Source organism: Pristiophorus japonicus, chromosome 8 (assembly GCF_044704955.1).
Source record: "Pristiophorus japonicus isolate sPriJap1 chromosome 8, sPriJap1.hap1, whole genome shotgun sequence".
In the NCBI taxonomy this organism is placed as follows: Eukaryota; Metazoa; Chordata; class Chondrichthyes; family Pristiophoridae; genus Pristiophorus; species Pristiophorus japonicus.
The window spans coordinates 20,794,183-20,815,964 of NC_091984.1; the positions used below are offsets into that span (position 1 = coordinate 20,794,183).

The 21,782-nt window shown below is 43.7% G+C and overlaps 1 protein-coding gene across 2 annotated transcripts; it reads left to right on the forward strand.

Moving 5' to 3' along the window:
• Positions 1-5,263: 5,263 nt before the first annotated feature.
• LOC139268427 (LIM domain transcription factor LMO4.2) lies at positions 5,264-20,528 on the forward strand. 2 transcript variants are annotated; one of them, XM_070886550.1, is made up of 5 exons: positions 5,264-5,802; positions 6,856-7,119; positions 12,079-12,175; positions 13,248-13,403; positions 19,729-20,528. In XM_070886550.1, exons 2-5 carry the CDS (start codon positions 6,881-6,883, stop codon positions 19,735-19,737), a joined length of 501 nt encoding a protein of 166 aa, XP_070742651.1. In that variant the 5' UTR covers positions 5,264-5,802; positions 6,856-6,880; the 3' UTR covers positions 19,738-20,528. The 2 variants fall into 2 exon arrangements, with proteins under 2 accessions (XP_070742651.1, XP_070742652.1); XM_070886551.1 differs by lacking the exon at positions 5,264-5,802 and adding an exon at positions 6,486-6,611.
• The last annotated feature ends 1,254 nt before the right edge of the window (positions 20,529-21,782 follow it).

The following is a 21,782-nucleotide window of genomic DNA, read 5'->3' on the forward strand; positions in this document are numbered from 1 at the left end:
TTGCAGATGGTGTGCACAATACCGTCAAAACATTAAGGGTGCAATTTCATAACTGACGTTGCAGGGCTCCATTCACTGGTCTGCATCAATTAATTAACATAGCTGTCACAGATTACCCGTGTCCTGTCCAAACTACAGGCAGTTTCAATGGCACCTACCTTGCGTGGCCAATGTTTTAGGTCAGTTTTTCCTCTTTCCTCTCCTAACGTTTTGCATTATGTTTCCATTAGCCCTAGTGGATCTTCAGCACCTTGTGCCATTGACCATTCTTCACATGCAAGTCTAGACAGTGGTGCTAGCAGACTATTCGACTGTGGAAGGTATCAAAACACAGCCAGATTCTGTTCTCACCGCACATCTCCACTAGCACATTGTCCAGGATAACAATCAAGAGCATGATCCCTCTGTGATCTTTCTCCTTCCTAGACCTGGGGTGCTTGGACTACTTCCAGCACACCCAACTGCAGCCTTGGCTGAGGTCAGGTAACTCAGCACAGACCGAGAATCAAATGCAGAACCTACTGATCTGTATCGCTTAGTCATCCACCAGGTGGTGCTTTTAACCACCAAGCCATGGGGGAAAGCTTCAAATAAGGAGGAAAATCTTAAAGAAAAAAATGACTTACAGTTATATGGAGCCTTTCATGACCACTGATGTCTCAAAGTGCTTTACAACCAATGAAGTACTTTTGGAGTGTAGTCACTGTTGTAATGTGGGAAATGCGGGAGTCAATTTTGGGCACAGCAAGTTCCCTCAAACAGCAATGTGATAATGACCAAATAATCTGTTTTTGTTATGTTGATTGAGGGATAAATATTGGCTAGGACACTGGGAATAGCTCACCTGCTCTTCTTCAAAATAGTGCCATGGGATCTTTTACGTGCACATGAGAGAGCAGACGGGGCCTCAGTTTAACGTCTCATCCAAAAAACGGCATCTCCTGACAGTACAGCACTCCCTCAGCACTGCACTGGACTGTCAGCCTAGATTTATATGTTCAAGTCTCTGGAGTGGGATTTGAACCCATGATCTTCTGACCCAGAAGCAAGAGTGCTACCCACTGAGCCACAGCTGACACTGTATAAAATGTGTTTGTGCAGATACTGAGTGTGGTGATGGACATACCGTTTTCTGCAGCAAATCCAAGAGAAATGCAGGGAATAGCACCAACGCCTGTACATAGCCGCCTTTGACCTCACAAAGGCCTTCGACACTATCAACCATGAGAGATTATGGTGCGTCCTCCTCAAATTCGGATGCCCCCCAAAAGTCTGTCACCATCCTTCGCCTGCTTCACGACGACACGCATAGCATGATCCTGACCAACGGATCCACCATAGAACCAATTCAAGTTCGGACCCGGCTCAAGCAAGGCTGTGTCATTGCACCAACGCTCTTCTTGATTTTCCTTGCTGCAATGCTCCATTTCACCCGCAGTAAACTCTCCGCCGGAGTGGAGCTAATCTGCAGAACAAACGGGAAACTGTTCAACCTCCACCACCTCCAGGCCAGATCCAAGGTCGTCTCATCCTCTGTCATTGAATTACAGTACGCAGACGATGCCTGCTTCTGCGCACACTCGGAGGCCGAACTCCAAGCCATTGTCAACACCTTCACCGAAGCATACGAGAGCATGGGCCTTATGCTAAACATCCGTAAAACAAAGGTCCTCTACCAACCTGCCCCCACCACGCAGTACTCTCTCCCCCCCCCCCCGTTTATCAAAGTCCAAGTCCATGACGAGGCCTTGGACAACATGGACCATTTTTGATACCTCAGAAACCTACTGTCAACAAGGGCTGATGTCGATGACAAAATCCAATACCGCCTTCAGTGTGCCAGTGCAGCCTTCGGTCACCTGAGGAAGAGAGTGTTTAAAGACCAGGCCCTCAAACCCGGCACCTAGCTCATGGTCTACAGAGCAGTAGTGATTCCTGCCCTCCTATATGCCTCAGAGACGTGGACTATGTACAGCAGGCAACTCAAAGCACTGGAGATGTACCACCAACGCTGTCTCTGCAAGATCATGCAAATCTTTCGGTAGGATAGGCGTACCAATGTCAGTGTTCTCTCTCAGGCCAACATCCCTAGCATCGAAGCATTGACCACTCTCGATCAGCTCCGTTGGGAGCCGATTCAGCCATGGCATGCCCGATATGAGACTCGCAAAGCAAGCGCTCTACTCAGAGCTCCGACATGGCAAGCGAGTCCCAGGTGGGCAGAGGAAATGCTTCAAAGACACCCTCAAAGCCTCCTTGAAAAAGTGCAACATCCCCACCGACACCTGGGAATCCCTGACCCAAGACCGCAAAAAGTGGAGGAAAAACATCTGGGAAGGCGCTGAACATTCCGAGTCTATGCCGAGAGCAAGCGGAAACCAGATGTAAACAGCGCGTGGCAACCCAAGCACCCCACCCACCCGTTCCTTCAACCACCGTCTGCCTCACCTGTGACAGAGACCGTAGGTTCCACATAGGACTCATTAGTCACCTGAGAACTCAGTTTTAGCGTGGAAGCAAGTTCCCACAAACAGCAATGTGATAATGACCAAATATTCTGTTTTTGTTATGTTGATTGAGGGATAAATATTGGCCAGGACACTAGAAATAACTCCCCTGCTCTTCAAATAGTGCCATGGGATCTTTTACTTGCACCTGAGAGGGCCTAACGTCTCATCCGAAAAACGGCACCTTCTGAGAGTGCAGCACTCCCTCAGCACTGCACTGGAGTGTCAGCCTAGATTCATGTGCTCAAGTCTTTGGAGTAGGACTTGAACCCACAATCTTCTGCCTCAGAGGTGAAAGTTCTACCTACTGAGCCACAGCTGACACTGTGGACAAAGACTGAATAAAATGTATTTGTGCAGATACCCAGTGTGAGTGATGGACATACCGCTTTCCGCATTTTTATTCTGCTCCTTCTTTGAGCGCCATAATGACAAATATATAAAGTAGTCCTGTTGGAATTGTTTGAAAGGGGCGAGGACAGAATGGGATGCTGAAAAGCGGGCAGGCATTAACACTGTATCATTGCCACCACTGATATGTTTCCCCCTTCTGTTGAAACTGGTCTGCATCTATGTTTTAATTGCTATGGGGGAAGCTGTATTAAAAAAAACGCAACTACATGTTCACTGAGAGATTGGTGTCACATTTATATTTCACTGGAAATGATTAAATACACACCCCGACTATAACCCTCAGCAACAATCAGTCTTATTGTCACCAACACCAACTGGGAACAAGTAAAACAAAACCAAGTATATTGTACTTGAGAGGTCAGATCCTTCTTTCGTCTATCAGTTATTTGACTCTCTCTTTCCGAAGGCGAGGGCCCGGCTACGTTGAGTCTGTCCTTCAGCACCTTGTCCAAAAGCTGATTTGTTATGTGACAATCCAGATATGGAGTGCACTGACTATTTGGGCGCAAAGACTTGGATTTATGTAGCGCCTTTCACGAGCACCGGACGTCTCAAAGCGCTTTCCAGTCAATGAAGTACTTTTGGAGTGTAGTAATACAGGAAATGCGGCAGCCAATTTGCGCACAAGCAAGCTCCCATAAACAGCAACGTGATAATGACCAGATAATCTGGCTTTGTTATGTTGTTTGAGGAATATTGGCCAGGACACCGGGGATAACTCCCCTGCTCCCCTTCAAAATCCTGCTATGGAATCTTTTACGTCCACCTGAGAGGGCAGACGGGGCCTCGGTTCATTTGAATGACGGCACCTCCAACAGCACTCCCTCGAGTGTCAGCCCAGTAGTCCTGGAGTGGGACTCAAACCCACAACTTGCTGACTCGGAGGCGAGGGTGTTACCCACTGAGCCACAACTGGCACTGAGTATCAGAGCTGAACCCAGCCCTACCTTCACCCAACATCCATATAAGCCCACTCTTTAGCAGTCGCGAAACAGTGATCGGGAATGAAAACCCTAGGCTGATTTCCCCTTCCCTAGCCCTATTGAATTATGCTGGCCCCTTTACCATCCTCCAAACCCACAGAAAGGTGGTTGACTTTGAACTGCTCTCTGAAATGGCCTAGCAAGTCACTCAGTTGTACTAAATCGCTGCAAAAGAAGTATTATCATGGACGACAGCGGTTCAAGGCGACGGCTCACCATCACCTTCTCAAGGGCAATTAATAAATGCCAGCCTTGACGGCGACGCCCATATCCCGTGAATGAATGTTCATAAATCCTGGCGAAGCAGAGCTAATTCAACACAGAATGGAGATGGAACCTGGGATCTTCCTACACAGCTCCCCAATACCTTGAGCAGTTGGGGAAGTCCCAGACAGTTTTAGCCCTGATCCAAGCAACAGCCGGGGAAAGAAGCAGATACAATGAGCGAAGGAGGAAAATGAAACATGGTGCGTAACCCGGACAACCCATCCTCCAACAAAGTGTGACTTCAGCAAAGATGAAAAAGAAAAGAGGGATTCTAAAGATTAACTGTGTACTGGGGGGTTCTTGTATTTATTCATAAGCCAGTTGCACACACAATAATCTGATTATTTGTTTGATGTGTTTTATGGGCCACTCCAAATATAACGACAGGTTAACAAAACCACTGCAACAATCAACTGGTCAAATGTAAACGATTCGTCAAATGGCGTCACGCAGTTTTCATAAATAGCTCAATTGAATTTTCTTTTTAGCTTAATCAACTTTTCCAAGTGAACCTAGAATCTAAACCTCGGTCACTGGAGCGAGTGGCCGATTCCCTTTCTGATACATCCCAAGTCGTTTAATGTCCTCCTTCGTTTGCTAAACGCACTCCCACTTCGATCGTTCTCAAACCGGACACGTTTGTGTATGCTCTCTCTCTATATATATATATATTCAACAATCTTTTAACATGCAATTTATCACCAAATTAAAGAATATATTCGACCAGTAAAGCTTGTGATAAAATTCCAGTGTCAGATGAATAAACCCCATACTTAAAGATGTAGTAAGGAAATAAATCGATATTACATATATATATATATATAACTCGCACATAAAACATATTTCTATGTGTATTTACGTGTGTACGTGCCGTTTGCGTTTTCCAACAGAGGCAATTGGCAGTTCCCCGGTTTACAGTCACACAGAACTGCTGTGATCGTGCTCGCTGCTCTGCTTTTCATGGCTGGTGGGGATTGGGTGCTTCTGTTATTCCGCCTGAATTGGACGCCAGTGGTTGGCCGGCTTGCAGGCTGACGTGCAGCTCCAGAGAGGTGTGTTACTGGAGTCGCCGCTGTCACCAACACATGTAGGTGCAGCAGGGAAGGAGATCGGAGGCGCTGCATCTGTGTGTGTGTGCGCGAGAGAGAGACTGACTCAAAACGGTCCGCCTGCTCCCTCCCTCTCCAAAAAAAAAACAACCCCATCTTTTCCAGCTTCAACTCGCTTCTTCCTTCCCCCCTTCCCCGACCGATTCCCGGAGACTTAACCCGAGACAGGCGCCTCGTAAGAAGCAGCCGATCTGCATGTGCAGAAGTTAGCAGCCGGACGTATCAAAGGAGGAACTTCGACATTTACCTTTCGCGTCGGCAGTGAACGAGAGAGAGCACATAAAGAGCTTTAGTGCTATTTACAGCCAGCGGCCGATTAAAATAACCTTTTAAAATAAGGCCGATCCGCGAAGAGCTCGGCGCCGAGTAAAGCTGTTAAGGAGCCTGTGATTGGATTCTTTCAATTGCAATCGTATTCCAGACGCGTCTTTCAAGATCATCGCAAATATCTGATAAGCAGTCGTTTTAAAAACACTCCACACACACACACACACACAATACCGACCAGGCGGAGGGGCGGAGGTAAGATTACAGTCGCGTGTGTGTTTTTTAAATTCGATTTATTTAATCTCATTTCCATTCGGGAGAGGAGCGAGGCTTTTTCGAAGCTTTTTTTTGGCTGCAGATTGGGGAAAAGCAGGTTGACTTGTCCCGAGCTGGCTTTCCTGCAGCTGTCCGATTGCCCCCTTTCCCTTGTACGGCTGGTTTGTCTGCCTGGCCTGGCTTTGCTTTCTGTGTCACCGAGTCCCGGCCGAGCCCTGCAATTGCAGCGCCCTGCAATTAATTCGCCTAAATGCAGTTAAGTTTAAAGCTTTTTTAACCAGAAAAAAAAACCCTAGCCCCCCGTCTCTCTCCACTTGTGAATGAAACTTGATGAGGGCCTAGACTTTGGGTATGATGGGGGGAGAGCAAACTCACTTTTTTTTTGAGCTTGCGATTTCTTTGATTAATTTCTTCAAAAAAAATTAAAAATCAGCCTGGGCATTTGAAGAGCAGCACTAATTTGGGGGGGTAACTGAGATGTTTTGGCTCCGTATCGTTTAACCTCTTCCAATGTACCCCTGGTATCTATCTGTGCAGCTCTGCATGAGGTCTGGCGCTGGCGTGTATTTAAAATATATAATAAGGGAAACGTGAAACGATTGAACATCAGGCACATGTGCAGGGCAGCTAAACGCCCCCCCTCTCTCCTTTCTCTCCTCCTCCTCTTCCCCTCTGGCTTCATGGAGAGACGCATTCATCTTGAAATGACACCGAAGAAGCCACAGCACCATTCAGATTACTGATCAAGGACAGATTAGACCAGACTAAACACGGGCTTTGCGTAACAGGTTAACAAGGCTCTTAATTGGGGCTTTTTTTTTGTGCCTGGGAAGCTACTGGGCCTGATCTGTGATTTCCTTCTTCCCACCTCCTCTCTCCTCGTCAGCAAAAAAAATCTACCAAACATAATCGTGTATTTTGTTCCTGATCATTTCCGAACACCTATATTTTTTTTTTCTTCGTCTGTTTTTGTGTCCCTCCCCCCCCCACACTCCTCCTCCTCTCTCTCTCCCTCCCTCCCACCGAATGTAGAATCGAGGGGGTGTAAGTAACAAAAATGGTGAACAACGGCAACTCGCAGACGCCCACGGCCGGCGTGAACCGCGCGGGCTTGGCTTGGAAAACGTGCGCCGGCTGTGGGGGCAAGATCGCCGATCGCTTCCTGCTTTACGCCATGGACAGCTACTGGCACAGCCGCTGCCTCAAGTGCTCCTGCTGCCAGGCTCAGCTCGGGGAGATCGGCACTTCCTGCTACACCAAGAGCGGCATGATCCTGTGCAGGAACGACTACATCAGGTAAATAACCTATCTCTCTCTCCTCCCCCATTTCCTTACAACTTTAAACAGCTGCAGAGTGGTTAGGTTGTTGGGAGCATTTAGCAATTTTTCCCAAGTATCCTGAATCTTGTTGACTTTTCCCACTTTTTTTTCCCGGCTAAAAGGAGAAAAAACTCATTACATATATATATATTTTTTTGCTGATTGAACGATACACAACCCCCTTTCCTTTTTAAACCCGGCGTTGGAGCTCTCTAGAACTGTTCGGCACCGCTGGCTTACTTTTGTTTTCTAAATTTATATATACATTTATAAATAAAAGTTGCGATTTAAAATTCATTCCATCAAGTCCAATGTATAATCTTATTACAATGAGTCAATCAATCTATTTGCTGTCTCTTCCCCTCGTCCACTGAAATAGTAATTGATTGGAAACTGTTTGAGACATCAGAAAGGTAAACAGTACCGCTGTCGGGGTCAAAATTGTTTCATTTCAAATGTAACGTTGAATTTGAATCTTAAAATATTCTAGCGAATAATTTGACTTCTGTCGTGAGATTTACAAAAGTGCAAATGAATCCGCTCTGAGGTGTGACTTTAGAAGTGAAAACTACAAGACCCGACTCCCAACATTATCATGCACATCTTTTTCCTTTTAGTGTAACTCGACCTGGAAGGTCAAGAGAATTAAATGAGGTTAAGAATCCCATAAGGAAGGTGCTGCATTTTTAATTTAAAATATGCATGTGTTAGATGTGAAGGAGGATAGGGGAGGGGAAATTCTAGACAGGCTGATGACTTTCCATGAATGCTTGCCTCACCGAGGAAAAAAACCTCATTAAATAGAAAATGATGGCAGTGGAAGAGTTTGGGTCTTGTACAGAACAGTGTAACCTTCTTCCTGCCACGTGATTCTCCCTCCAATCATCTAAATGGAAGGGAGTACAGAGGGATCACATGTCAAAACTTTTTAAGGGATTAAACATTTCATTTCTAAGTGTTTTGGGTGGGGGCGGGGAAGAGAGGAGAGAATGGTTAAGTTTTTTTTGCCTTAATAATGTTGAACAAATCCTCATTGAGCTGAATTAGAAGCCCTTGAAAAAACAGGACAGATTCTAATAAAGTTCTGTCAGCTTGGGTCGCCACTATGAATTTTAGGAGCAATAAGCTTGTCAGACACCTAATCAAAGAGCCCAAAGCAGCACCAAGTAAAAGCTCGATTTCAACTCGATAGGGAAATAATTGAAGAAGTGCGTTTCGATGGGATTGTTTTTTTATATATAGTTTTTTTTTAAAAACTGCTCTTTCCCAATGCAGGTTTCTCACTCAAATAATGGGATCTACCCGGCGGTACTTTTGAATGCACCTCAGCCTAATTAAGAGTCGGTCAGGATCGGCACCATTTTTGGGGGGGGCGAGGAGGCTGCTTCTAATCAGCACCGGGTTCGTGGGAGCGAAGCAGCTAGCTCGACCCTGCGGCTTCAGATCTCCCAGATAAGCGAGCTGGATGTGAATCGGCACAATTAAAAGCTTTAATTAGTACCAGCTTCTGCCCCCAACCCCCCTCCCTTTAAAAAAAAATTTTCCCCCAAAAAATCTAATGAGATATTGGAGCGGCTGGTCAGCAGAAGAGACTGGCGTGTCCAAAATGAATAGAGCCGCCAGCTACGAGCCAACAAACAAAACATTTAATTAAGAAAATTGGCTTTTGAGAGTGGGATTATTACCAGCTCGGGTGGCGCTTGCCCCCTCTCTCTCTCTGCTTTAATTCCCAGGCACGGAAATTAAATGAAAGCGCTCTCTCCCTCTCTCTCTCATTCTGGACGTGATAGGTGAACCTAATAGTTCGTTACTTAATATCACTTTGAAGTCTCCCACTCGAGCACAATGACAGCAGACGAGCACAAGAACTATTAGCGAGCAGCGAGAGAAAAAAAAACCTTAGTATTTCAAAAATTAATTAAATCGCATGCAATTTATGTGGGTGTTTATCTTGATTTGTCATAACAGAATTAATTCAAGGTCTTTAATTCACTCGGGGGCATATCTGTTACTCTGAATTAACAAAGCGCAATTTTAGCTGTTTTCAACCCCCCATCCCATGTCTTTATTTTACTCAGCTTTTTTGTCCTCTTTCTCTCTCACCTCCCTCCCCTTTTCTCTGCCCTTTTTTGCAATTATGCAAAAGCACCACTTTATGTATCAATATATTCCGCTGCTATTAAAACGCTTGAAGAGTTCCATCTCATTTGGGGCCCCGATTGATGATGTGATTGATCGAGTTGCCGAATTGTTGAAATATTAACGACCTCTTCGACTCGGAGTCCTGAAGAAAATTGAAAACAATTTTCTGTCGTCACAGTCTTGAGGGGAAAAAAATTAAACCCCCTCTGCTTTAATTAGTCGGCGCTGGGTGTAGCTCTTCCCCCTGCCAAGAGTTTTAAACAGAAGTGGGATCATTAAAGTCCCAAGTCAGACTGATAGAGACTTAATTGAGCACCTCAGGTCCTTGAAGCACCATCAAAGAGCAGTAAATGAACTTGAGGAATCCCCTGTTTCGGGCTATTTGAGTCACGCAGCGCCCAAAGTGAAAAGTTTAGGATAGTGTTACACATTTGGCCATGAACAGTCTTCCCAAGCTAACCCGCTTCCCATCTGTCGAGATCTACAGCGTTCCTCCTAATTACCTCAAAACAGCAGCATTCCTCCCAAATCCAGAGGGCAATTTTGGACCGAAAGTGGTCTCTGGGTTTTGGAGGAAATAATGAATGCATGTGATACATCTGGTTATTTTAAAAACCCACATGAAAACCTTGATTAGTTATCTGGAGCTAACTCCAGATAATCTCTCCCTCGGATCAGTTCTCTTTAAAATGGTTCCATTTTAAATGCTTGGGCTTTTTAATGGAATTCCATGTAATCTCTTGTAAAATCATATTCAAGGACGGTCTCTTTTTATCCCACTCTTTCTCTCTCTCTCTCTCCATATCAAAATCGCATTGTTGTCTCCAACGTTTGTCTTCATGAGAGGTTGGAGAATATTGGGTGCTTTTTAAATGTATTCAGCCCCCGACACCAGTTCCACCGTGCCTCTTGTGTATATAAAGATTGTGTATATAAAGATTGTGCAGATAACACGGAAAGAAAACAACTAGCCCCACCGTTTTTTTTTAATGGATACCATGGCATGCAACTGTTAACTTTACCCCCCGCCCCCCCCCCCCCCCAATTCATTCCCATGGGCTGATTCCAATAAATTAGAGGTTTGCTGGGTCACTGTACAAAATGTACCTGATGACCTTACTGTTTATTCCTGGTTTTCTCAGTAACCATTCTCTCCTCACATGCCTTAAAAATCGCCTTTATTTGTTGTTGGCGACAACACATAAAATCCTGCATTTTGAGGAGTTAATAGTTGTTAACTGGGTGAGGTTTCTTTGAAGCCTCAGCGTACATAAGCTATTATCATTCAGCAACTAACGTCAATGTGTCGTGTATCTAAACTAATTAGTTTTGAAATGGAGTTTTGATTGAACTCTCGCAATCGATGCCGGTGCAAAATTTGTTTCTCGGGCTCCCTATTAAAAGCTATCTTAAGCGGGCAGCTTTACTGCACAGTGTGTCGCCTGTCGATACCTGCAATAACAACTTGGAGGCTATTTTCAATAAAGTGGCGACAGCGAATTAGTACATTCGACATGACAAGGCGCCTTTTGCAAGCTCCGAATCTGGGAGCACACCAATTATGTGCAGAAGAATGAATGGCGCATTCAAACCAGATACATCTGGCGAAAGGAGGGAAGGAGGACGTGTAATTGGAGAATTATTATTTGAGTTTATTTATTTTGCTGCTCTAACCTCTCCCTTGGCTCGCCCACCAGATGCTTTTGGTCTCGTTTCATTACATCTCCAACCCAGCTAGAATGTTGCACGGAGCAATGGCGATGACAAAAGGCAGCAGATTCCAGTAAATTACTTTGCTGGTCAAATCGAGATTTCATTCAGGTTGCCACGAACGTCGACGAGACCCAGATGAAGTCATCTGAAATTGGCGGGACTTCTACCGTCCGCAGATAACGTTGGGTTATGTCATTGTTGAGCGGAAGAGTCTGGGATGGAAAGAGGGAGAGATGGGCGCAGAGAAACCTAGACTATTGACATTATGCCCGAGCAAGTTAACCCTGCTTCATTATCTATCCGTTTATAATGGGCTACTGTTGGCGTTTGGGGGACGGGAGATAATTCAGGAGGAAACGGTTCTCTCCTAGACTGGGAAGGGAAAATAAATAGTTTGAGCTGGGTTGATGCCCCATGGAAACACTCAGAGCAAACCAGACCTATCGGATATCTCCCATAACAACTGTTATAGGGATGTTAATTTTGAGATTGACTGACTAATGAGATTGATCGACTGTACTTGGGGTCGAGGGCAAATATTTCCTATGTGTCTCCATGCTGCCCCAGGCAGGCAGTTGGATTATACCCTGTATCCTTTTTATGGGACTCTTTCCAGAGTTCAATCTCTCAGAGCAGTGTTTCTACACATTCCTCTCAATTTTAGGGGTGGCCTTCATATATTTTTTTACTAACACCGCACCTTCTCCAAGAGACTTCACTGCTCCCTACTTACAACCCTCCTCAACTATTCTATGTTCCAATGTAGTTGGCTTGAAGGGACGGTGCCACTTTGTGTTAGCAGCTCGAATGTGAGCAACCAGATTTTTAAAAAACGGTGAAAGGAGCTTTATTTGGGCTGGGGAAGGATGGTTAAACAAATAATAATTGTAGTGTTTTTATAAAGTGTGCAATTCTATATCTAAAGTCATTTGCACACAAATGATAATTTATGCAAAGTATTGGGACCCATGTATTTTCCCAGAGAAGCTCTACTCGTAAATCGCTAACTTTTGTCATTTTTCCAGCAACCACTGGGTAAGAAGTGTAAAGTGTAACTGGTAATACTTTTGTCTTTTTTAGATTGTTTGGGAACAGTGGGGCATGCAGTGCATGTGGACAATCTATCCCAGCCAGTGAGTTGGTCATGAGAGCACAAGGCAATGTCTATCATCTCAAGGTAACAGCTTCCATCAGTCACTTGCAGCAATTTCTTAACCATAATTATCAGGGCAACTCTCTTATCCCTATGCCAGTGTACAACACCACCACTGTAATCTTTGCTGATAGAAAATTACCCCCCCCCCTTAATATGCATTGAGCTGTTCTACAGTATGTTGGTAGTTAGAAGCGCCTTCACTGAGTTAATGGATGCAATGTGAGGGTGTGATTCATATCATTATTTACAACACAAAAACAGGACATTTGGCCCTACTGGTCTATACCAGTGTTTATGCTCCACACAAGCCTCCTCGCATGCTACGTCATCTTCAGCATAACCTTCTATTCCTTTCTCTTGTACTTGTCCAGCTTCCCTTCCCAGTGCAGTACTGAGGAAGTACTGCACTGTTGGAGGTGCTGTCTTTCAGATGAGACGTTAAACCGAGGTCCCGTCTTCTCTCTTGGGAGGACGTAAAAGATCCCATGGCACTATTTCGAAGAGGAGCAGGGGAGTTATTCCCAGTGTTCTGACCAATATTATATCTCAATCAACGTAACAAAAACAGGTTATCTTGTCATTCCTCATATTGCTGTTAGTGGGAGCTTGCTGTTTGCAAATTGGCTGCCGCGTTTCCCACATTACAACAGTGACAACACTTCAAAAATACTTCATTGGCTGTAAAGCACTTTGAGACGTGAAAGGTGCTATATAAATGCAAGTCTTTTTTCTTTAAATGCATCTATGCTGTTTGCCTTAACTACTCCTTGTGGTAGCAAGTTCCATATTCTAACCATTCTCTGGGTAAAGTTGTTTCTCCTGAATTCCTTATTGAATTTATTAGTGACTGTCTTATGTTTATGGCCCTAGTTTTGGACCAGCCCCCCACCCCCCCAACCCCCTAAGTGGAAACATCTTCTCAATGTCTACCCTATCAAACCCCATCAACATTTTAAAGACCTCCCTCAGCCTTCTCTTTTCTAGAAAAAAGAACCCAGCCTCAGATTCGGGTTCAGTGCTTAAGATGGACAAGATTACTTTAACGCTAGTGAATGATATCTGAAAATGACACATTTCTCCCCCCTCCCCACAGTGCTTTACCTGCGCCACTTGCCGGAATCGTCTTGTCCCTGGAGACAGGTTTCATTATATCAACGGCAGTTTATTCTGTGAACATGACAGACCCACATCCCTTATCAATGGACACTTGAATCCACTTCAGAGCAATCCTCTACTATCCGACCAGAAGGTAAGCCTGGGTCCTTTCCAGCCTCTTTCCTCCCCCCCCCCCCTTTCTACTCTCTACTCAAGGGGGCTCCTCTGTCACTGTGCTTTGAATTTTCTTTACAGGCGTTATGTAGATTATGTATCTCCGAAATGCAGTCAAAACATATTTCATTGATGAATGTTAAAGATTAATATAGCCATACATAACATGTCAAACCCAGCGCTAAATAAAATGCAGCCTGCTACTTTGGTTGTTGACAACAGCCAGGTTGTAGAAGTGGCACAAGTGGGGAGCATCCAAGCTGTTTTGTGTTGTGCTGTCTGATTTGACTTTTCTGTAATATTGCCATGATGTTCTGGGATAATTCAGCAAGGTCATCCAATGTGTACCAGCCTGTCTTCTCTTGGGTTTTTATTTGCTGTAGCTAGGCCTTTGATTGAAAGGCCTGGATCTGGGTTGGCACTGGGCACTGTATGTGTTCTCCTCCCCCAGACTATTAAATAGAAACAGTGTTATTGGGAAAGCTAAGAAACCCAAATATTTTCACCTTGCTTGTGGGTGGATCTAATTTGTGTTTGAACTTGACACAGTAAATGTTTGATGTAAGTACTTTCAAGCATTTAACACTTCATTGCTCCCTACTTCGTTAAAAAAAAAACTCCCAACTATTTTATGTTCTAAAAGCCCCCATCGACAGTGAGAAGGAAGACAGTTTAACCAGAAATGGGAACTGTTGGAAGAGATTGATAGTCTCTGGAATTCCCTCACTAAACCTCTCCGCCTCTCTACCTCTTTTTCCTCATTTAAGACGCCCCTTAAAACCTTGCTCTTTGAACAAGCTTTTGGTCATCTGCCATAATTATTTCTTATGTGGCTCGGTGTCAAATTTATTTGTTTTGTCTTAAAATACTTTTGTGAAGTGCCTTGGGACATTTTAATATGTTAAAGGCGCTCTATATAAATACTTGTTGTTGTCGTGGTGCAAGGTGTGGGGGGTACATGGGGAGTAGTGATACTTACCTAGTGGACTCTATCTCCTATATTATGACTCCAACACTAGGCTCCAGTTGGAAGAGCACATTACAGACTCAACAAAACTTCGAAGTGCTGCTTCATGTTGTTCCTTTATGGACTTACATTTCTTCAGGATCTGAATATCTCACTAGACGGACTAAAAGCAAGTGTTCTTTATTAAATATTGCAAATGTTTCCTTCATTCCACAATAGCTGTTTTCCATTATGGAAGGGAATATCCTTTTCATGGGGGTTAGCAGTCTTGATTTGAAGCTAGAGAAGTGTACTTTATGTAACAGCAATCCTTCCCCTTGTTTTAGGCTCTGCAACTGGCCCATCACCCAGTCTCCCATGCACAGTCTGTATACTGACCCTTCACCGTGTCTCCCGAATACCGTCTGGATACTGACCTTTCACCCAGTCTCCTTTTTAAACTGTCTTCGGCACTGCCCCATGACCTAGCCCCTAATTTAGTCTTTTGCTCTCTCGTTCCAGTCTATATATATAATAAGGGGGTTAATCAGAAAGACTGTACAATAAATCAAGGCTTTTATGGCTTCATTTTCAAATTGGCTCAGATTCTGTATTAAGCCAAACAAAATCTCCCTTTGGACAAGATGTAGGCCCAGAAATCCCAGTCGGCCGCTTCCCGCGGGTGAATGGGTAAAAAACTTTAAAAAGATGTGCACTTACCTGAAGCTGCTGCGCCCACGTGAGTTCCTGGTCCTGAGGCCTCCACTGACTGCGCGTGCACATCAGGACGTGTGCAGGGCTGGAGCTGCAGTCACATGGCTCTGGGCAGCCAATCAAAGTAAAGTATGTTCTCATTCATAATAATGGGAACTGTAAGTTGGAATTCCCATTTATTATGAATGAGAACCCCCCGCCCCCAAACACCCAAAACACTAATAAAAAAATACACCACATATTTTTATTAAATTAAATTAATTATTTATGTATTTAAAAAAATATATTCTGATTTAAGAATTTTTAAAATTATGGTTTAAAATAAACTTACTGTAGTGGGGAGGGTTTTTAAACGATGTGTTTTTATAATATTTTAAAATGTTTTTGTATATTTTAAAACTCCTTACACGTGTAAAAATAGGCTATGCACCTGCTTTTATCAGGCTCAAGAGTTTTCAGGACATTTGCTGGGCAAGATATGGGTAAATACCGCAATTTTGCCCATGCAAGTATCCTGGCTCCCGAGATACGGAAGCTTGACAGATCGGAAAAGCCGGTTTTCAGTGCATGCGCATTGTGCGCTGAAAAACTGGCTTTTGCGATACCTTCCCGTTTCTGTACACTCTCCGTACAGTCCCGGGAGGCTGGAATTTCTGCCCCAATATTTTCTCAATGTCACATGCCCACCATATCGACTTTCATCACCCTAGACTTGTCTGTGGAGGTCCTGGGCAAAGTCTTTGGTCTGACCATCTGTTCTGGGCAGGTTAAGGAGGCAGAATAATGGTTTAAACTCAATCTAACTTGCATTGTGGGGGATGTAAACCTTTGGTATGAGCGTGCTGGTCAATTAGTGACACTGGGTCCATATAAATGGGTCAGCACACAAGTTATTGTGGCTCCAGCAGTTACTCCATCTCCAGATTTAGGCACGTTCCTAAATACACCTCCCCCTTCAGTTACTGAGTAGATATAGAAACATAGAAAATAGGTGCAGGAGTAGGCCATTCAGCCCTTCGAGCCTGCACCGCCATTCAATGAGTTCATGGCTGAACATGCAACTTCAGTACCCCATTCCTGCTTTCTCGCCATACCCTTTGATCCCCCTAGTAGTAAGGACTACATATAACTCCTTTTTGAATATATTTAGTGAATTGGCCTCAACAACTTTCTGTGGTAGAGAATTCCACAGGTTCACCACTCTGGGTGAAGAGGTTTCTCCTCATCTCGGTCCTAAATGGCTTACCCCTTATCCTTAGACTGTGACCCCTGGTTCTGGACTTCCCCAACATTGGGAACATTCTTCCTGCATCTAACCTGTCTAAACCCGTCAGAATTTTAAACATTTCTATGAAATCCCCTCTCATTCTTCTGAACTCCAGTGAATACAAGCCCAGTTGATCCAGTCTTTTTTGATATGTCTGTCCCGCCATCCCGGGAATCAGTCTGGTGAACCTTCGCTGCACTCCCTCAATAGCAAGAATGTCCTTCCTCAAGTTAAGAGACCAAAACTGCACACAATACTCCAGGTGTGGCCTCACCAAGGCCCTGTACAACTGTAGCAACACCTCCCTGCCCCTGTACTCAAATCCCCTCGTTATGAAGGCCAACATGCCATTTGCTTTCTTAACCGCCTGCTGTACCTGCATGTGGGTAAGTGAGTAGATATACTTGCAACATGAGATATAATGAAACACTTTAGAGTATATGGGAAACTCTAAATCTTGGCCTATTGGAAAGAACATGAGTTTTCAGATTTTCTGTTCTGTTGCGTGCTCAGGAAGGAAAGCAAACAGCCAAAGGCTGTGTGTTGTGAGGCCCATCCCCTCCAGTGTAAAGCAGGAGATGGTTAAACTGTTCATCCTCCGGTGAATGTGCTTCTCTTTCACGCTGTGCATTCTACATAAATGCATGCCGTGGGAATCGGAGAGGGACAGGACCTAGGCACATAATTGTCGTTTGATCAAGGACCATCGTTCAAGACAGGAGCGGTGCTCCTTTAGCATTGGGACCTGTTTGGCATCTGGTGCAGCCCTGGACGGGACCTGTTTGGGAACTGGTGCAGCCCTGGCCAGGCCCTGTTTGGATCTGGTGTGGCCCTGTTTTCTGCGCTGCTGTCAGTCTTTCAAATGGCCCAGTCTCTTCTGCAGACGTTTGGAAGTGTGCACGTGTTGTTAAAGTGGCCGATGGGATTCAGCACAGCGTGGGAAGGGTTAACTGTGTGTGGAATTTTAACAAGTGTTAAACAGATGGGGGTTTTTCTTCTGAACAGCAGAGTAACATCAACAATTCTGTGCCAAATGCAGCCTTGCCTTTAGCAGCACTTTTCCCCCAACGCCCAGTTTTAACCTTTATGCTTTGGGAAGTTTAAGGAAAATAGCAGTTACCCCCAGTGGACTGTTAAACAGTTTTCCCATTCCCCATCCCCCCCAAACTCTTTGCTAATGAACAGGACACTGCTTGTTCCAGTAGACAAAGTACTGCCAAGTACAGAAACGACGCCTGATAAGTTAGTTTAAAAAAAAAATAAAATGTGAAACATTTCCATTAAAATGGCATAATTGGTGTTGTCTCTGTCGATAGTGGCCGACATTTGATGTTCATTTATTAAATAGGCGCTAGGCTGCTCCCTAATCTCTTTGTTCAAGACAGACAAATTACCTTTCTTACACTGTGGTCAAACTCAGGGGAATTAAAGCTCAATGCCTCAGCTAGTTTAATTAGCCTGCGAGTGGGGGGTTGCAAATTACTAATGCACCTCAGGCTTTTAGTGGCTTGATGAAAGGCTAAAAAAAAGAGAAATGCACTAAACTGTTAAAAGTTTTTAAAGTGGTGAGAAGTCACGAAAGTAGTACTCTGTTTTTTTTCCTAAATTAATTGAATTGTGTATTTAGTTAACTCATTGGGGTTGGTTGCTGTATTGTATGGAAAGCAAGTATTACTCTAACTATTGCAACACAGTAATTGTCTAACCATTACAGTATTTCACCACAAAAAAAAACTTTATGGGGGAGGAACTTTTTTGCTGAATGGTGCAATAAGCAGACAATATATGTCTTCTATTTACTCCCCATTGTAAATGATTGCAGGCTGTGGTTTCAATGACCATTCAGTGTTTAAAATCCAGTCTGTATCTAGTCCCTTTCTGTTTACTTGGGAAATCAAAACAAGGCTTCCATTTTAGTTATCTTTATTCATTTGGTAGGTACCTTTTATCCAACATTTAAAAAAAAATCAAACCCATCCATTTTATTTGGCATAGATCAGCTGATTTCAAAAGGAACGATTTAAGTAATGTAAAAGCTAAATACATTGAGTCAGAAGCTGACAGCTGCCCTGAATATATGTTATGAGCCTGAATGTGATGTTCTGGTTGCAACTCCAGAAATCGAGTTGAAAGCTGGATTAATGTAATGGAGATGTTTACTTCGATATGCAGCTCATCTCTGCAGTACTGTTTTGAGTGAAATCAGTCATTCTAGTTTTAAGTAAGAGAGGTCCGATGAAAGTAAATAAATAAACACCAGAGCACTGAAACCAAAAGTAGAAAATGTTAGAAGCACGCGACATCTGAAGGAACATAGGAAAGTCAGGATATATCGAATCATATACAGCGCAGAAAGTAGCCATTTGGTCCATCGAAGAGCAATCCAGTTAATCCCACACCTGCCGCCCGCCCCCCCCCCCCCCCTCCCCATATCCCTGCAATTTTTTCTCTTTCAAATATTTATCCATCATCCTTTTGAAGGCTATTATAGGGTGGTGGGTACAGATTCTATCAGGCAGTGCATTCCAAATCCTAACCGCTCGTTGTGTGAAAAAAGCTTTTTCTCCTGTTGCCTCTGGTTCTTTTTCCAATCACCTTTAAATCTGTGCCCTCTCGTTATCGACCCTACAGCCATTACAAATTGTTTCTCTTTATTTACTCTATATCTAAACCCTATATGATTTTTAAACACATCGTCTTCTCTGCTTCAAAGAGAACAACTCCAGCTTCTCGAGTCTGTCCACGTAACTGTAATCCCTCATCCCTGGAACCGGTGTCACTGTTCATATTTCCGGTATAACCTTTCATCCAACTGCTTCGTGAGCAGAACTGGGTGGAGCGCGGGGGCACAGTCGTGGAGAGCAGCTTGATTATGATCCACTTCTCTTCAGTGTCAGCTGTGGTTCAGTGGATAGCACTCTCGCCTCTGAGCCAGAAGGTTGTGGGTTCAAGTCTCACTCCAAAGACCTGAGGACACAAATCTAGGCTGACACTCCAGTGCAGTGCTGTCGGAGGTGCCATCTTTCAGATGAGACATTAAACCGAGGCCCCGTCTGCCCCCTCAAGTGAACGTAAAAGATCCCATGGCACTATTTCGAAGAAGAGCAGGGGAGTTATCCCCAGTGTCCAGGCCAATATTTATTGCTCAATCAACATAACAAAAACAGATTATCTGGTCATTATCACATTGCTGTTTGTGGGAGCTTGCTGTGCACAAATTGGCTGCTGCTTTCCCCATATTACAACAGTCATTACATTCCAAAAGTAATTCATGGCTGTAGAGCACTTTGAAACGTTCAGTGGTTGTGAAAGGCGCTATATAAATGCAAGTGTTTCTGTTTTTTTTGTTGGCTTGACCGATCACTCTTTGTTTCGCAGGTTTGCTGAGATGGTTTTGAGCAGTGCAGAAAGCGTGCCTTCATCTTTTCGATCTGGCTCATCACAGGTGGACCCCACTTTGTTCCAGTAGACAGTCATGTTTTTTGGCTGGTTTCAACGCCAGGTACACGACAACATTGCACACTTATATACCCTCGCTAGTTTGCTCTCACCAAGCTGTTCTTGCATTAAAAGTGACTTGAGGACACCAGATTAAGGACTCCGTGAACCCGAGCTAATGAGACTGTTCAGAAGGGGGGGGGGGGGGGGGAAACGGGCCAGAAAAACAAATGGCCCATCGGAGGGCATCTGGAATAATGACAAATTAAACTAATTACTGGAGGTTTCGAAATGTGCTTTGTACCTACATTAATAATTAGCAGTGCACTCGCCTTGGGTCTCCTCCCCCACCCCCCCCCCTCCCCACGCACTCCCCCACCCCTGTATTCTATTTTTCTTTACAACATCCTTGCAAAAAAAAATGTGTTGGCTCTTTGTATTTCTAAGTGTTGTAAGGACAATGTGTTTATTGCTATTATTAATAATAAAGAGGCAGCAATGGGAGAAAAATCCAGTGATTTTTGTGGTAGTTCTCTATCATAAACACTTTTAGTGGTTCTCTGTACAATAACATGTATGTATGCATGTATGTGATTTGTCAAATGTTGCTTCTCCCCCCAGCAGAAACATCCCAGCTTTCTAGTATCTAATGTAGGACTTTAAGAATGGAAATTTTATTTGTGATATTTTCAAAAAAACATTTGCTCTAGTATGGTGTATTTAAATAATAAAAAGCTTGAAACGGGGAAAGACCAGTTTTGTGTGTTCTTAAATAGACTTAAATAAGCAACACAAACTCCAGTTCCATTTCCAGTAAAAAGGTTTGGTAGAAATGGGTTTGTTTTAATGCCAACTTTGAATATGTTCTGTCTATTTAGTATTGGCTGCAACAAGAAAAAAAGCACTTTATGTACTTTAGATTAGAGACCTATTATGTTACAAATGTCATTCATGTTCAGATAATCCACATGCATGCAGTAAAGAAGCATCTTTGATCTGCTTATATTGAGGGGGTGGGTGGGGGGGGGTTGCGGGTGAGTGGTAATGGATCTGAGAAACTTCAATCTAAACTAGAGCATCGTAAATTACCATGATTTCAGATATGTATGTAAGTATTTAGCACCAAAAGGTTTTTTTACTAAGAGGTTAATGAACTTCCATTGAAAGGAGCTGCAAGTTGGGGAAAAACCCTGCCACTTTTATGCTGTGCACAGAGGAGCTGCTCAAACCTGCACTCTGTCATTGAAATGCATGTCCCGATATGTTAATGCAAGGTTTTCACCCAGAACAAACAAGGATCACAACATTCTATAAATCAGGGCAGCTTGGACTCCCAGTTTAAAAAGCCATTAAATGAAGATTGGAATTGACAGAAATGACTCTCTTTTCCTTCCCCCCCCCCCGGTTGCATTTCATCTTCAGTGATAGTTGCACTACGTCAATGAGAGAGCTCTGACGTTTATCATGGGACGATGTTTAAAAAGACAGCATCTGCCAATTGCTGTTGGGATCTTTCTATATGTGCCTGCCACAGTCTGTTTATCTGTTTTTTTTAAAGCATCTGGGTGTCTTTTATGGAATTATGCAACAGGATTATGCTGACTTTAACTTTTTAAACATTTCTGTTATAAGCCGAATGCAATAATGGATTCAGAGGTTGAGCTTATACACAAGCTGAAAACTATACTCCTGTTGGTTTATCTAGAATTCCTGCAAGTAACTCCACTAGTGTTGAGGGGCAGCATATTGTTGATGCAAACATTGGGTTCCAACGTCACTAAGGTTTTTCCGCTATCTTGCATGAATGGCACTAGATCAATGTACAGTACAATACCATTCACAAGCGTGTGTTACAAAGAAACGGTGGAATAAGGAAATACAAATTGTAACAACTTGTTAATAGCTTTGACCAAAAACTGGTTCTATGTTTTAAGTGGTCTGATGGCCTATAGCGTAAAGAATTTACATCTATGTAAACCCTTCAGCCGATTTTT

Coding starts and splice junctions, on each gene's coding strand:
- LOC139268427 (XM_070886550.1), top strand. CDS start 6,881: ATGGTGAACAACGGCAACTCGCAGACGCCCACGGCCGGCGTGAACCGC. Junction 7,120..12,078: donor TGCAGGAACGACTACATCAG/GTAAATAACCTA, acceptor TGTCTTTTTTAG/ATTGTTTGGGAACAGTGGGG. Junction 12,176..13,247: donor GCAATGTCTATCATCTCAAG/GTAACAGCTTCC, acceptor CCCTCCCCACAG/TGCTTTACCTGCGCCACTTG.